Source organism: Pristiophorus japonicus, chromosome 24 (genome assembly GCF_044704955.1).
Source record: "Pristiophorus japonicus isolate sPriJap1 chromosome 24, sPriJap1.hap1, whole genome shotgun sequence".
Taxonomy (NCBI): domain Eukaryota; kingdom Metazoa; phylum Chordata; class Chondrichthyes; family Pristiophoridae; genus Pristiophorus; species Pristiophorus japonicus.
In genome coordinates this window covers 2,427,980-2,443,387 of record NC_092000.1, presented here as the reverse complement: position 1 = coordinate 2,443,387, position 15,408 = coordinate 2,427,980, and the positions used below count along the sequence as shown (strand labels likewise).

At 44.9% G+C, this 15,408-nt stretch overlaps 1 protein-coding gene across 10 annotated transcripts in view; it reads right to left on the bottom strand.

Moving 5' to 3' along the window:
• LOC139237875 (hemicentin-1-like) overlaps positions 1 to 15,408 on the bottom strand; it is a 276,696-nt gene that overhangs the window by 42,988 nt on the left and 218,300 nt on the right. For 9 of the 10 annotated variants that reach the window (XR_011588538.1, XM_070867124.1, XM_070867125.1 and 6 more), the window contains exons 19-23: positions 7,919 to 8,194; positions 6,720 to 7,034; positions 4,362 to 4,652; positions 3,049 to 3,330; positions 450 to 740 (exon numbers count right to left, since the gene is read on the bottom strand). Coding sequence is in view for 9 of the 10 variants with exons in the window: in XM_070867124.1 (XP_070723225.1) it covers positions 450 to 740; positions 3,049 to 3,330; positions 4,362 to 4,652; positions 6,720 to 7,034; positions 7,919 to 8,194 (1,455 nt within the window). In the remaining variant the exon portion in view is untranslated. The remainder of the gene's footprint in view (positions 1 to 449; positions 741 to 3,048; positions 3,331 to 4,361; positions 4,653 to 6,719; positions 7,035 to 7,918; positions 8,195 to 15,408) is intronic. The other variant, XM_070867122.1, reaches the window with a different exon arrangement.

Genomic DNA, 15,408 nt, shown 5'->3' with positions numbered 1-15,408 from the left:
AATATTTATCCCTCAAAAACCTCAACAACAACTTATATTAATATAGGGCCTTTATCCCAAGGCGCCTCACAGGAGGATTATAAGACACAAATTTGACACCGAGCCACTAAGGAGAAATGAAGGCTGGTGACCAAAAGCCTGGTCACTGTTAGAATTGTCGCCCAGTCATGTGAGGCAGCTCACTGAGCTGCCAACACTCTGCACCATGGACTGGCAGCGTGTGGATTCACAGCTGCCACTCCCCTCCTGCCCAGTTATTGCCCAGGCAGTCTGAGCAAACACAGAGCAGGAGTAAGGTACTTCTCCACACAAAGAGACACCAGTGGAAGGGAGTGTCACTCTGGGCCACTCGTGCCGATGTCCCAGAGGTAACGGAAATGCTGCTTCAGTCCTCAAAGGGTCAATTGTTTTTCCTTTTTTATCAATTGTGACCAAGATTACAAACTGACCTGCGCCGACTCTGAGGTCCACGTCTCTCTCTTCAGTTCCATATCTGTTGCTAGCGGTACATTTATAAATTCCGTGATGTTCTGATGTTGCATGGGGAATACGGAGGACTTCAGGAGGGCCAGTCTCAACGTTGTTCCCGTTACTGGGGTCTTCCCACTCGAATGTAGCCGAGGGATTTGCATTGGAGTCGCAGGTCATTGTAACCTCAGCATCTTTACTGACATATACTGGAGACCCTGAGACAGATTTGCTATTTACTGACATGGTTATGGTTGTGTTTCGTGATTTATCTGGAAAAGAGAAAATTACCAATATAAGTAGGCCTGCACACCCACGGGATCGCTGACACGGCACCACATCAGTGCTTTGATTAGCTGGATGCCCAAACTTAGCCACATATTGTGCTCTCATCCATCTTCCAACAGCCAGTTCAGAACAGCTGTCTTCCCTACAGTTGGATTGGAGTTCAGAGACTGCAACTGTCTGGAATTTACGTGAGTCTTTCTTCTTCTTTATATCAATAGGATATATTTATCTACGCTATGTTAAAATCACTATGTGGGTTTCAATATAGCATTTCAAGTTACATTGAAAGCTCCTATGTCAGCCACTGGCAATGGGAAAGCCCATAGAAGCACTGTCAACAGTTACATGAGGTACCACTCATGCCTGTAGTTGGCACTATGATTGGCATTTATGACAGGAAAGACCTGTCATGTGATGGTACATCAGTCATTGAAAGTTGGCATGCAAGTACAGCAGGCGGTGAAGAAGGCAAATGGCATGTTGGCCTTCATAGCTAGAGGATTTGAGTATAGGAGCAGGGAGGTCTTAATGCAGTTGTACAGGGCCTTGGTGAGGCCTCACCTGGAATATTGTGTTCAGTTTTGGTCTCCTAATCTGAGGAAGGACGTTCTTGCTATTGAGGGAGTGCAGCAAAGGTTCACCAGATTGATGCCCTGGATGGCAGGACTGACATATGAGGAGAGACTGGATCGACTAGGCCTGTATTCACTGGAGTTTAGAACACTGAGAGGGGATCTCATAGAAACATATAAAATTCTGACGGGACTGGACAGGTTAGATGCAGGAAGAATGTTCCCGATGTTGAGGAATCCAGAACCAGGGGTCACAGTCTAAGGATAAAGGATAAGCTATTTAGGACCGAGATGAGGAGAAACTTCTTCACTCAGAGAGTTGTTAACGTCTGGAATTTCCTACCGCAGAGAGTTGTTGATGCCAGTTCGTTAGATATATTCAAGAGGGAGTTAGGTATGGCCCTGACGGCTAAAGGGATCAAGGGGTATGGAGAGAAAGCAGGAAAGGGGTACTGAGGTGAATGATCAGCCATGATCTTATTGAATGGTGGTGCAGACTCAAAGGGCCGAATGGCCTACTCCTGCACCTATTTTCTATGTTTCTATGCTCGTGCCAAACCCAGCCGTGCAACTGTTTTCTTGCTATGAAGACAGCCGTGTGTAAGCATGCAGCTCCATTACAGATCCATTGGGTGGCAATACACAGTAACGGGCGATATTAAAAATCTCTCACTGCATTCAGAAGCAGCCTTTTAAAACCTCCATGCCCTGTGGCCATTCTCCCAAATCTGCCTCTGAATCCCCATCCGAAAGAAATTAAGCACCCCAGGAGTATTATAAGACAAAAATTTGATACCGAGCTGCATAAGAAGAAATTAGACCTGATGATGCAAAAGCTTGGTCAAAGAGGTAGGTTTTAAGAGAGAAGAGAGAAGTAGAGAGGCGGAGACGATTTGGGAGGGCGTTCCAGAGCTTAGGACCTTCAGATGAATGTTCAGCGATTATAAACCCTCAGTGTATGTTTCCCCAGACAGTTCAGAATAGCTGTCTTCTGCGGGGAAAGCAAAGTTCTGGGTGTTGCTTTTCACAAACCTCTATGTGATTCTTATTCACTCAATAGCTGATCCAGCACCACTCTGAGAATGGAGAAAGCTGGTCTTTGGTGAAATGGTTAATTTCTCTGCTCAAAGAGGAGTTTCCCAGATCTCTAGCTCGATGGACCTATTGAACCCTCTTGCCAGTGTATCTTAGACCTTTTCAAAAGGTCAAATAACAGAAGAATGTTGAAGAGAAACAGATCATCAGTTAGCGTTAGCTACTCATTGTTCACGACTGTGGGTTTATGTACCAGCATCTCCGTTGAAAATGCTTTTCCAGAATTCCCCTCCTCCCATTAAATATCTCTCACATGACAGCAGCCCAGTTTGGGCAGCCTCCAATTTTCCCTCTCTTGTCCACGTGGAAGTATCTGGTCTACACTTAGCATCTCTCGCAATAGTCTGGTCAGGACATGGACCTTGCTGTGTGGGGGCCTGAGGACACACACTCAATGATTCTGGGACACAGGGCACTGGGCACTAATGAACAGTGCCCCACATTGCCCCGTCCTGTATCCTCAGTCATGGAACGAGCCATTGGAAAGCAGGCTAAGTGTGAGGAGACCAATTCAGTTTGTTCAGGAGTAAGAGGAGAGTTGGTAGAAGAGAGTTGATTGTTCATTGGTCTCCATTTGAAATATAAAACCTCAGCAACCTTTTGTAACCAAAGTGATGCTACTTACACAGGACACGGAGAGTGGCATTCTGTTGTTTAACAATAGGGGTTGTCTTTGAGTGAAGTTTCAGTTCAGCCTCGCAGAAGTACTGCTGTCCATCTAGCTTTGCTTGTGCATCCACAGGATGGTAGATAGTGAGCCCAGTATTACTTGATTCATTCACTAATATGTCGGTTCTGTTCTTCAGTCTGAGTTCAAGTTCCCCTGAGACATTAAACACACTGCAGGTAATATTAACCAGATTTCTTTCAAAGGTGCTCGGTACTTGGATTTCAGGGGCAGAGAAAGCTGAGAAAATAATTTAGAAACATTGTCAAAACGTGTCGTGCAGCCTCACAGCGTGACTACAATAACGAGGTAAAGGCAGCTATGCTCAGTGTTTATTGCTCACTATCCACCTCACCGATTGTATCAGGTGGATGTACAAGACCCCATGGCATTTTTCAAAGTTCTCCCAGTATTCCTGGTATCCTAGTCGGCATTCATCCCTGACCCAAAACCACCAAAATAAATGAAATGATCATTGAGCTCAGTTGTGCCTGTGGAACCTTGCTGTGTGAATTAATTTCCATTGTTCTCAGCATTCAGGCACCACTGGCAAAGCCACATTTATTACCCATCCTAGTTGGCCTGTTTGGTTTACAACAAGTGGTTTGCTGGCTCACTGCAGAAAACGTCTGCCTACAAAACAATGGTAACTACACCAGAAATAATTCCTGGGCTCTGAAGCACTTTGGGATCTCCTGAGACTGTGAAAGGTTCTACATAAATGCAAATTCCTTCTATCTTTCTGTCTGGTGATATGATTTGTTTCCAATTTTTGATTCTGCATTTGATTTATTATCTTCGAAAAGGTAGTGACCAATTTATTTACTGGTAACTGCTTCTCTGGAAAATTCACCTGATATGTGATTTTGTTAGTGGCATGAGAGTGAGAAATCTGAGCCCATACTCTATCCTCACCAAATGTACTCATTGCTCATCACTGAACACAACTCTTTTCTCTCAATATATGAATGTCAAGCTGTGACATATATTATGTTTACGGTACAACCTATACAAGATGTGACATATATTGTGTTTACGGTACAACCTATTTAGTCACTTGTTTCAACACTCTCTTATGATCATGCAGTACCGAGAGGCACTAACATTCCTTTATGATCGGGGAATATTTACGGCATATAGTTCCTAATTTGTCACTCAGCGGGAGGGTTTATTATTTACAGTGATGTAAATCTGACACGCTGCAATTTTGACCATCATGAACTGTCAGAGTGCGATCTGATTGTAATGCCCCCAACATTCAGAGTCCTTACCGTACACTGCAATATAGACACTGTCATTCTTTGCTGGAACTGATGGATACTCCTCAAAGTCTGCTGTACAGACCACTTCCATCAAACCAATCTCTTGTGGGACCCATACTGTTGTTGCCTGGACAGTATTGGAATTTGTTGTTGTAACTGAATTCAGTTCTCCACCTTGCTGAGACCATCTCACTCTCATCTTCTCAGCAGGATAGACGTTTGGAACCTCACATGTTAACGTGACCTCTTGCTTCACTTCTATGGGGCCTTGGTCAAGGATTCTAGGAGGATCTGGAAAATCTGCAACACACACAAGAAATTCACTTCATTTTGATTTGTTGTGCTGTGTTTCAGTTACTAATGGACAAAGCGGAAAACTGACCAGTACTGGTATTGCCCAATACACACATCGCAGGAGTCCATCACACCAGCCCACAGAGACACAACTGGAGCCATCATCAGGAGGTCGCACACTTTATTTTTTCAATTAATTCAGGCAGCCCAAGTATCTAACTCTGCTTCTTTTGTGGGTGATTATGGGTGCAGATCTACCCAGTTATTTTGTTCTTCCCAGAATTGCATCGAGAGAGAATGTCTGATCTTCTCGACCACCACCTCTACTGACCAGAAGAGATGTGCAAGAGCTGCCAGGTGAGTTTCCTTCAGACATCCCCGCCACTGTTTGGAAGTGTCTGGCTGTCATCAGGTGAAAGCAGCAGAGTGATGATAATAACATCAACATGTGGCCCATCCTGGACATAAACATACTTTGCACCTGTTTGTTTCTTGCACAAGAGCAATCTACTCGAGTATATAATTAAGGATAGGGTGACTAAACACCTTGAAAATTGTCAGCTGATCCGAGCAAGCCAGCATGGATTTGTGAAAGGTACGTCATGCCTGAAGAGGTGACTGAAGTAGTGGACAGGGGAATATCTATGGATGTTATTTAAATGGACTTACAGAAGGCCTTTGATAAAGTCCCTCATTAGAGACTGTTAGCTAAAGTTGAAGCTCATGGAATTGAAGGCAAATTATTGACCTGGTAGGAAATTGGCTGAGCGGCAGGAGACAGAGAGTAAGGATAATGGGCAGGAACTCTAATTGGCAGTTAATTGGGGAAAGGCCAATTTTACTAAGCTAAGATGTGATTTAGCAAAAGTGGATTGGAAACGGCTACTTGAAGGTAAATCAGTGTCATAGCAGTGAGAGGCATTCAAGGAGGAGATAGTGAGATTTCAGAGCAAATATGTTCCCACACAGAAAAAGGGTGAGATTCCCAAATCTAGAGCCCCTTGGATGTCAATGAGCATACAGGGTAGGATAAGGAAAAGGGAGGGAAGCTTTTGTCAGATACCGAGAGCTCAACACTGCAGAGAAGTATAGAAAGTTCAGGGGTGAAATTAAAAATGAAATTAGGAAAGCAAAGAGAGGGCATGACAAAATATTGGCTAGTAAAATCAAGGAAATCCCAAAGATGTTTTATAAATACATAAAGAGCAAGAGGATAACTAAAGAACGAGCAGGGCCTATTAGAGACCAAAAAGGTAACCTGTGTGTGGAGGCAGAAGACGTGGATATGGTTCTTAATGGAGTTCTTAACTCTCTTCTGCAAATTGATGCTGCATTAATTGTTAAATTTAAATCTGAGATTGATTGATTTTTGTTAACCAAAGGTATTAAGGGATATGGGGCAATGGCGGGTATATGGAGCTAGGTCATAGATCAGCCATGATCTCATTGAACCGAGGAACAGGCTCGAGGTGCTAAATGGCCTCTTCCTGTTCCTAAGTTCCTAATCAAGGACAGGGAAAAGCCATTTGATACTTAAAGCTTATTCCACTCATGCCTTATCTCTTCTAGCCTAGTGTCCTTGCCTTGCCTGAAAGTTTGTCCTTACACTAAAGTAATATTCTGGGTTTGGTTTATCTATACCAGTTAATATTTGATATACCTCCATGAGGCTCTCCTTTAGCCTTCCTCTCTCTTGGCGGCAAGAATCAGGCTGGAGCCTTGGATGCCATTTTGGAGTCAAATTAATAAGATTGTCAGGTTGATACCAGAGCTCTTGAAAAATCTTTGTTGACTCTTTCAAACTTATTTGTGCACACTTTCTGGCTGGCTGCAAGATGCGCAGATAATTTATAGTTACACTTTGGTGAAGTGACGAAGCTGACTATTTGCAGCTGGGCCCATGGTGAACAATTTTTATCCAACAGATTTTGTGGAATGGATAAAACAGGTCCCAACGATAAGATTGGGTCCTGTTTTATTCATATTGTTTCCCATTGTTTATTATCTACTAATTATAGATATTTAATCCATTCTCAAAAAGAAGAGAGCCGTTATTATTCAAGTGGAACTTACAGTAAGTTTGTAGGGTCACCGAGGAGTTTGCGATTGGTTTTGTGGTGTTCGAGCCCAAGTCCACTTCTGCCAAGCAGGTGTACTCCTGTCTGTCATCTGATGTACTTGCAGTGAAACTGAAGACATTCCGCAATCTGTTATCTTCGTCCGGCAAACCTAGTTTCCCTGTGGAATTACTTTGAACAATCTCACTCCCTCTCAGCCATGTGAGTATGAGCTTATTGTTTGGATAGACCCTCGGACCAGTGCACTCCAGACTATAGGTTTTGTTAATTTCCAGCACTTCAGGAGGTGAAGTAATGTTTAACTCTCGATCTGTTAAAGGAGGATCACAGTTAACACAATTCACTGAAATAATCTGCCTGAATATTCGTACCATTATCCCCGGCAATTCAATATAAGATTCAAATCCAGAAACAATTCACTGACACAGCTTCCCTTGTTATACAAGTCAACAGTATTGTTGCTCCCAATGGAGGAAAAAAACACAAAATGTCCACCCAAACTGAGGCAGAGCTGGGGACAGATCGACTGACATTCTGTGAAAGCAACAATATCCCGAGGTGACTTCTCCCCAGAGATGAAGGCACTTCATATTTGTACATGGAAGTTGAACAAATGATGGACAAAGTAAAAATGCTTGGGTTTCCAGCACCAGGCAACCCAATTCAGGAACATTCTGGACATCCTTAAAGAGTTTACCCTGTCTTCACCTTCCTTTTATGCCAGGTAATCAAATATGTAAGACCAAGAGTTTACATTTACTGTGTACTGTGACCACCTTTTCCTCCTTTAGTGGATAACTGTCTGATAAACAGATTACACTGCAAAGTACTGCAAAATCTCAATCTGGACACTCGGGGTATAGTCTGTGTTCCACTTACTACCATTTCTTCTGTTAAAATGTTCTTCACCCGACACTGAGTTTACCTACACTCCGTTCTTCCTTCCCTGTTTCTGCAGAATTGCCCCCACTCAATGCCGCTCTCTTAACCTGGCTCAGATTGTGAACTCACTGAGTGGGTACGGAGTGTAAACGCATTTCCCACCAGTGCAGTTCATTCCCTCACCTAATGCACTGCACCATCTGTTTTGTGTAAACCTGGGAGATATTTCACAACCTATAATGTTTTCACTTACTGCCTTTTCCCCCACTTCATATTTTGCGATCCAGTCTTAGAGCAAGAGTTTTTACTTACTGTATACTGTGACTACCTTTTTCACCTCCTTCAGGTTAGAATGGTCTGATTTACAGATTACACTGCAAGGTACCGCAAAATCCCATTCCTGAACACTCGGGATATAGTCTGTGAACCAGCCAGCGCTGTTTGTTCTGTTCGAATGTATCCCTGGTTTATATTCCACAGTCACTATTGGATCTGGACATGTTGTACGGCAGATCACCTCCAGAGAGTCTCCAAATTCCACAGCTGGGGGGTTTGTGTCGAGCGAAACCTCAAATCCAGCCACGTTTTCTGCCAGGGAAAGAAATCACAATAAATACAGGGATATAGAACCCATTCAACATAGGGTTCGTTTCTGAGATAACTGCGCATTTCTAGACCAGAGCTCTTTGAATGAATACTTGAGGTAAGAGGCACAAAATCACCTGCTGAAGTTTGCACTACTGTCAGCATATCCCCACTAACAATAATTCATATCGTACTTGCCTGCCTGAGTTGTTTTAAGTTTTTAGTTTCCCTTCAACCTGTGCTGTTCTCTGTACCATACAATTATACCAATTGGCTGAAAGAGAAAAAGGGAGGAAGGAGAGAGACAGAGAGAGAGATGAGAGGCTCAGAGAAAGAGGAACAAGTGACAGTGAGAGAAAAGGGAGAGGAACAAGAAAGAGAAACAGGAGAGGAGTAAAAGTAACGGGAGAGAGTAAAGTAAGAGAATTAGGAGATAGATAAGACAGAGAGAAAAATGAGAGAAAAACGTGAGAAAGAATGAGAGAAATACGAGAGGGACTAGAATAGGAGGTGGACTGAAGAGATAGACAAGAGGGGGATAAGAGAAGGACTAGAAAGTGAAACATGGGAAAGGGACTAGAGGAGAGAAACAGGAGAGTGGTTACTCCACTGTGACATTTCACTACTCACAAACTTCAACCTCCAGGGCTCCCTGAGTAAAGGTGGCTGTTTAGTTCCAGACAAGAGTGAATCAATCCCTTTTACCCAGTGTGTACTGTACAGGTACAGGAGCTGACACTGAAACACACACAAGTCTTACAGCAGGGATAAATGTATTTAAAAGCTTGCAACCCCTGGAATTTAATCTTTGTTAAACAGTTCCTCCAACACTGGTACTTACTTTGGACCCAGAAAGTCAGCACGACAGGGATAATGTAGCTGTACACTGCTCCCTTATCCATTGTAGCAAGAATATGAGACATGGATGGTTCAGTTTGTGCGTAAACTATCCCAGGCAGTATAGGCTATTTAACCACGAGACTGCAACTGAAGATTTTAATACACAACATTTTGAGAAAGGGTTTGTCGGCTGTGTGCTATATAATTGATAACAACCATTTTACCTTATCTGCAAGTTACACCCTCCAGTCCCTCAGTGTGTACTAGATTACACCAACCAAAAGCTGCAAGGAAGGATGAATGTGAGTGCGGCGGGTAATTTCCTGACATGCAGACATCAAATCCCTTTCGACATTATGCTGGCTGTACTTGCCAAGATCAATGGCTGCAAATGCCTGCCTTCATTTCCGTCTGGTTTCAAAGAAAAGAAAGAAAGACTTGCATTTATATAGGGCCTTTCACGGCCATCAGATGTCTCAAATTGCTGTTGTAATGTAGGAGATGCGGCAACCAATTTGTGCACCGCAAGTTCCCACAAACAGCAATGAGATAATGTCCAGATAATCTGTTTTTTTTGTTGATGAGGGATAAATATTGGCCAGGACACCGAGGATAACTCCCCTGCACTTCTTCGAAATAGTGCCATGGGATCTTTTATGTCCACCTGAGAGAGCAGACGTCTGATCCAAAAGACAGCACCTGTAACAGTGCAGCACTCCTTCAGCAATGCACTGGAGTGTCAGCCTAGATTTTTGTGCTCAGTCCTTGGGAGTGGGACTTGAACCCACAACCTTCTGACTCAAGAGGCGAGGGTGCACCCACTGAGCCACAGCTGACATATCAAAGGTCACGGGTTTCCACCTGAGCAGTTCTTGGAGGTCACGGGTTTAGAAATTTAGAAACCTGAAGGAAGAAACACGCTGTTCATGATATCCATAAAAATGTTAACAAGGTTTCTAAACTTCATTAAACACTGCTTTGTGGGAATGGAAAACCTGGAGTACAGCACAGGAAGGTTGGACAGAGACCTTCAAGGTTCTATGGGCTAGACTTTCCATTTCACATCGCCCATCTATGGCCCATCTATCGCCAAAAACGGACCTCTATCGCCCATTTTGAGCAAAAAGTGGAAACTAGGCCCAAAACATCGCTGGAAAAATAGGCCCCTAAGTTTCCACTTTGATCGCCGAGATGATCGCCCACACAAGGCCCATCCCAAGCTTTGGCACCTAGCATGCACTTCGCTGGGCCGATGCAAGGCCCAAAAGAGTGCTGAAAAATAGTTGCTTTTTCAGGGCCTAAGAGAAGGAAATGGGCCCCACAGATGCCATTTTTAACTTCGGAGGAAGGGTGGAGAATTAGTTGTGAGTCATTTAGAGAGTAAAATTGAAGAAAATTGTACTCAGAAATTTGGGACAGGGAATACAAATAGATATTATCAACTTACTTATGCTAAATAGATCTCATATATTGGAATTATTTAATAAATAGCTTTTACATAGTGAAGTTATTTAATGATATTGTTGGGGCCTATCAAACTGACTGGTATACAGCTCAGAGAGTACAGAGAGGACAGGCTACAGTGATTAGAGAGTATAGAGTAGAGACATTATTAAAATTAGTGAAAGTAATTATTGATAGTGATGGGGCCTATGCTTTCCCTGCCTTTAATTGCAACTGCTCACATACTGTTTGCTGAAAGGATCAATCGAAGAGGTGGCACAGTAACGCATAGACGGAGCCGAAGACAGAGGAGGAGACCGTATAGCCAACTAAGGTACTTGGAGAAGCAAGCCTATCTGAACTTGTCTGAAAATGCTTGTCTTAGGAGGCTGCGATTCCGGAAGGAGGTCATCGATGAGATATGTCAACTCGTCAAGGATGATCTGCAGCCTTCCAGCACCATCAGAACCGCACTGTCCATTGAGGTGAAGGTTACTGCTGCCCTAGCCTTTTACGCATCGGGATCTGTTCCCTCGCTTGGCTGGTATGTTGTTGGCCCTGCAGGGCTGCTGGGTGAGCCTGGCCTTGCTGGGCTGTTGGGCATGATGGGTTCGATTTCCTGTTCCGGGATGGTGTCGTTGATCCTTTGGGTGTGTGTTGTGGGCTCGAAAAAGGTGGTGTCTGCTGTGGGTTGTTCAGGATAGTCTGTGAATCGCAGCCTCGTTTGGTCCAGGTACTTTCTGCAAATTTGTCCATTGTCTAGTTTGACTACAAACACCCTACTCCCTTCTTTAGCTATCACTGTGCCTGCGATCCATTTGGGACCACGTCCATAGTTTAGCACATACACAGGGTTATTCACATCAATTTCCCGTGACACAGTGGCTCGACTATCATAGAAACATAGAAAAATAGGTGCAGGAGTAGGCCATTCGGCCCTTCTAGCCTACACCGCCATTCAATGAGTTCATGGCTGAACATGCAACTTCAGTACCCACTTCCTGCTTTCTCGCCATACGCCTTGATCCCCCGAGTAGTAAGGACTTCATCTAACTCCCTTTTGAATATATTTAGTGAATTGGCCTCAACAACTTTCTGTGGTAGAGAATTCCACAGGTTCACCACTCTTTGGGTGAAGAAGTTTCTCCTCATCTCGGTCCTAAATGGCTTACCCCTTATCCTTAGACTGTGACCCCTGATTCTGGACTTCCCCAACATTGGGAACATTCTTCCTGCATCTAACCTGTCTAAACCCGTCAGAATTTTAAACGTTTCTATGAGGTCCCCTCTCATTCTTCTGAACTCCAGTGAATACAAGCCCAGTTGATCCAGTCTTTCTTGATATGTCAGTCCCGCCATCCCGGGAATCAGTCTGGTGAACCTTCGCTGCACTCCCTCAATAGCAAGAATGTCCTTCCTCAAGTTAGGAGACCACGAAGTATTGGTCAAAGTATTGGTCAAGAAATATTGGTCGAATCGCTCCAGAAAAGTTTCCCAATCATCTCCCTCCGAAAATTTCTCCAGGGTGGCCACTGTTCTCTGAATCTTTGGGTTCGCTATCTGTATCTCATCGCCAGTTGTTGTGCATGGAGAAAGAGTCAGACTGAACACTGAGCTCAAAGTAAAGTGTGACCGTAGTCTTTTACTGCAGGTCTCCAGAGTGCCTCTCTAACCTATGAAGCCTCCTTAAATACCTGTGCTCCCAGGGGATTATGGGATCCCTTGGGACTCCAGGGGATGAGCCCTCTGGTGGCTGTACAGAGTAAATATAAGTCCACATATATAACAGTCAAGGCAGACATGACCCTTGCTCTCTGGACACAATCAGGCCTGCAGCCCCATTTACGCAATCTCAGAGGTAAAGACCAATGCTGTTGGGCTGCAAAGGTCCTAACTTTTCATTAAAGTAAATAACCCTCTCTCGCCCCTTGTGCTAGGTACATAGCAGCAGTGTTAGAGGCTTTTGAAGGGCGAACAGAATAGAGCTTGACATGGGGACTAAATCACACAATCAACTAAACCAGCATAGTGCTCAGAATTTATTTGGGAAAGTGGAAATTCTGTTTCATTCCTCAAAGGAATAATTATTCCCATTTTAAACTTTGCCGAATTCCATATTTATTGGTAGCTGTACATTAATAAATTCCGCGGTGTTCTGATGGTGCATGGGAAACATGGAGGACTTCAGGAGAGCCAATCTCAACGTTGTTCCCGTTACTGGGGTCTTCCCACTCGAATGTAGCCGAGGGGTTTGCATTGGAGTCGCAGGTCATTGTAACCTCAGCATCTTTACTGATGTATACTGGAGACCCTGACACAGTTTTGTTATTTACTGACATGGTTATGGTTATGTCTTGTGGTTTATCTGGAAAATAAATTTAAAAAAAATAAGAAAGTAGGAAGGTGTTTGGAGCAGCACAGCAATGGGACACAAGTTCAAGCTCATTGCCAGAGAGTTCCCAGTCCAGGCCGTGTCAATGTGGGACGCATTCCTCTGTTTGTACACACACCAAGGCCTAGAAATTCAATGGCACAAAACAGGCACCTAAGCATCCAATATGGTGCTGGAAGTGCGCACCCACCAGATTGGATCAGGCTGCTCATTAGTTGTTTAGGGCGCAGGCCAGAACTATTTAAAACAATGAATGTTAAGCACCTTGGGACGTTTTGCTATGTTAAATGCGCTATATAAATGTAAGTTGCTGTTGAATAAATTATTCAAATTCGGGTCTTATGCTTGTTGCAGCACCTTTTGTGATATTGGGCTGCCCCAGTACCAGATTGGTAGCAGCCACAACTCAAACCTCGTCCAGAGCATGGACAACACTGCCTGCAGCTGGAAAGGTCACCATGGCCCTTAACTTTTATGCCACAGGCTTCTATCGGGTTGCAGCAGGTGACATCAGTGATATCTGACTCATTTTAGTGAGGTCCCAGCATGAATTTAATTCTGCCTGGGTTCCAGTGACCAGTCGCATGCAGTGTGCATCCTCTGCTCCCTGCACATCCTGCCTCCTGCACATCCTGTCTCTCAGATAGTGCATCAAATTCCAATATATCCCCGCATGCAAAAGGGGGACGGAGGGTCCACAAGGCACAGATTCCTTACTCAGTGTATGTTTCCCCCAAACAACGCCCTGCTTTCCAAGCTGAACTCAAGGATGCTCATTCCCACAAACCTCTCGCCGCTCCCGGCTGTGAGTTCCGTGTTGCAGCACAAGCTTAAGTACCCAGCGCTTCTCCACTTCTCTACAGCATTCCCATCAACAAAGCCCTTAAGCCACTTTACTCACCTGCAATAGAGCTGCAGGGCGGTACCATTTTCCCCCTCTACTTCCATGCCAACTAATGGTTGATGGTCCGGGGTCAGTAAACACATTCCCCCCACCTCCCGCACACTGAAGGACATCTCAGGGCCAACACCTCCTCTACCCACTGAAAGCGCTTTCTGGACTGGGTCCTTTCCCTCACTAGTGTAATCCTCATCACTGTCACTTCCCCTGCTGATGTATTACAATCTATGGCACAGTGTCCTCACACTGCCCTGTCCTGCAACCTCTGCATCTGAACATCCTTGGTAATGGAAAGAGCCACTGCAAAGTAGGCCGTGAAGAAACTAATTCAGTTTGTTTAGGAGTAAGAGGAGAGTTGGTAGAAGTGAGTTGATTGTTCATTGAGCTCCATTTGAAATATAAAGTCTCAGTAATCTTTTGTAACCAAAGTGATGCTACTGAACAGGACACAGAGGGTGGCATTCCGTTGTTTAACAATAGAGGGGTCGAAATTGCTCCTTTCTATAAGAGCTCGTGACCGACTCAAAGAGGCAGACACAGGTTGGTTTGGACTCACCGCCTAGTCGGCACGGAGTCGGCGACATTTCATAAATTGCCCTCCATTTTTTTTCCGGCAATGCTCGTCACCGCGCTGCCCATGTTGCTGCCCCGTCGGGCACGCATCGACCCCACCACCGACTGGCAGTGACACCTTTCCACCCCGAGTGGATCGGCTGCCACTCGTTGTCCCCGACAGCTTTCCCCTGCGGGAAGCTGCCTATGGCTGGCCGGCGCGTCTGTCCTTAAAAGGGAGTGCGTTCTGCCGTGGCCGCCATTTTATCCTAATAATCCGCCGACTCCGAAGTCGGCCCGAAAATGGCGCCTGCGGGTTCGGCCGGGCCTCCCTCTTGGGTACCGACGCTGGCCCGGTCGAAACTCTCCCTGGTGGGCCAAACTAAACTGCAGAGTTCACAGCGGCACTCCCCTTTAACTGAAGGGGAGGGACGTTGTGACGCATCAGCGCGATGTGGCACGTCCGCGTCGTGGTGATGTCATCAATGGTCCGCTGACGTCGTCAGCACGGTACTGATGACGCCGACCGATTTCCACCCCGAACATCGCATGGAAGAAAAAAATTGAAAAAGCTGAATTTCGATCTACCTTCCCCTCCTTCCTCATCTGAATGCTGTCCCTTGGTGACAACATCAGTAGACAAGAAGTCAGCTTCCACACGCATACTGACGACATCAAACTCTACCTCTCCGCCACCTCTTGCGATCCCTCCACTGCCTCTGTGTTGTCAGATTGCATGTCCTATATCTAGTCCTGGATGAGTCACAAGTTTCATTAAAAACCGGTTAGATCCAAGTCATCATCTTCGGCCCCCACTACAAATTCCTTACACTTGTCACTGATTCTACCCTGCTCCCTGTCTCAGGCTGACCCAGATTGATCACGTCCTTGGCATCCTATTTAACCCCGAGCTGAGGTCTGACCCCATATTCTCTTCATCACAAAGATCCACATACTTTCACCTCTATAACATTGTCTGCTCCGCCCCTTCCTCAGTCTATCGGTTGCTAAAAAGCTAATCTATGCCTTTGACATTTTCAGACATGTCTATTCACAATGTTCTTGTGGCCGGACTCCAATACTCCGTAA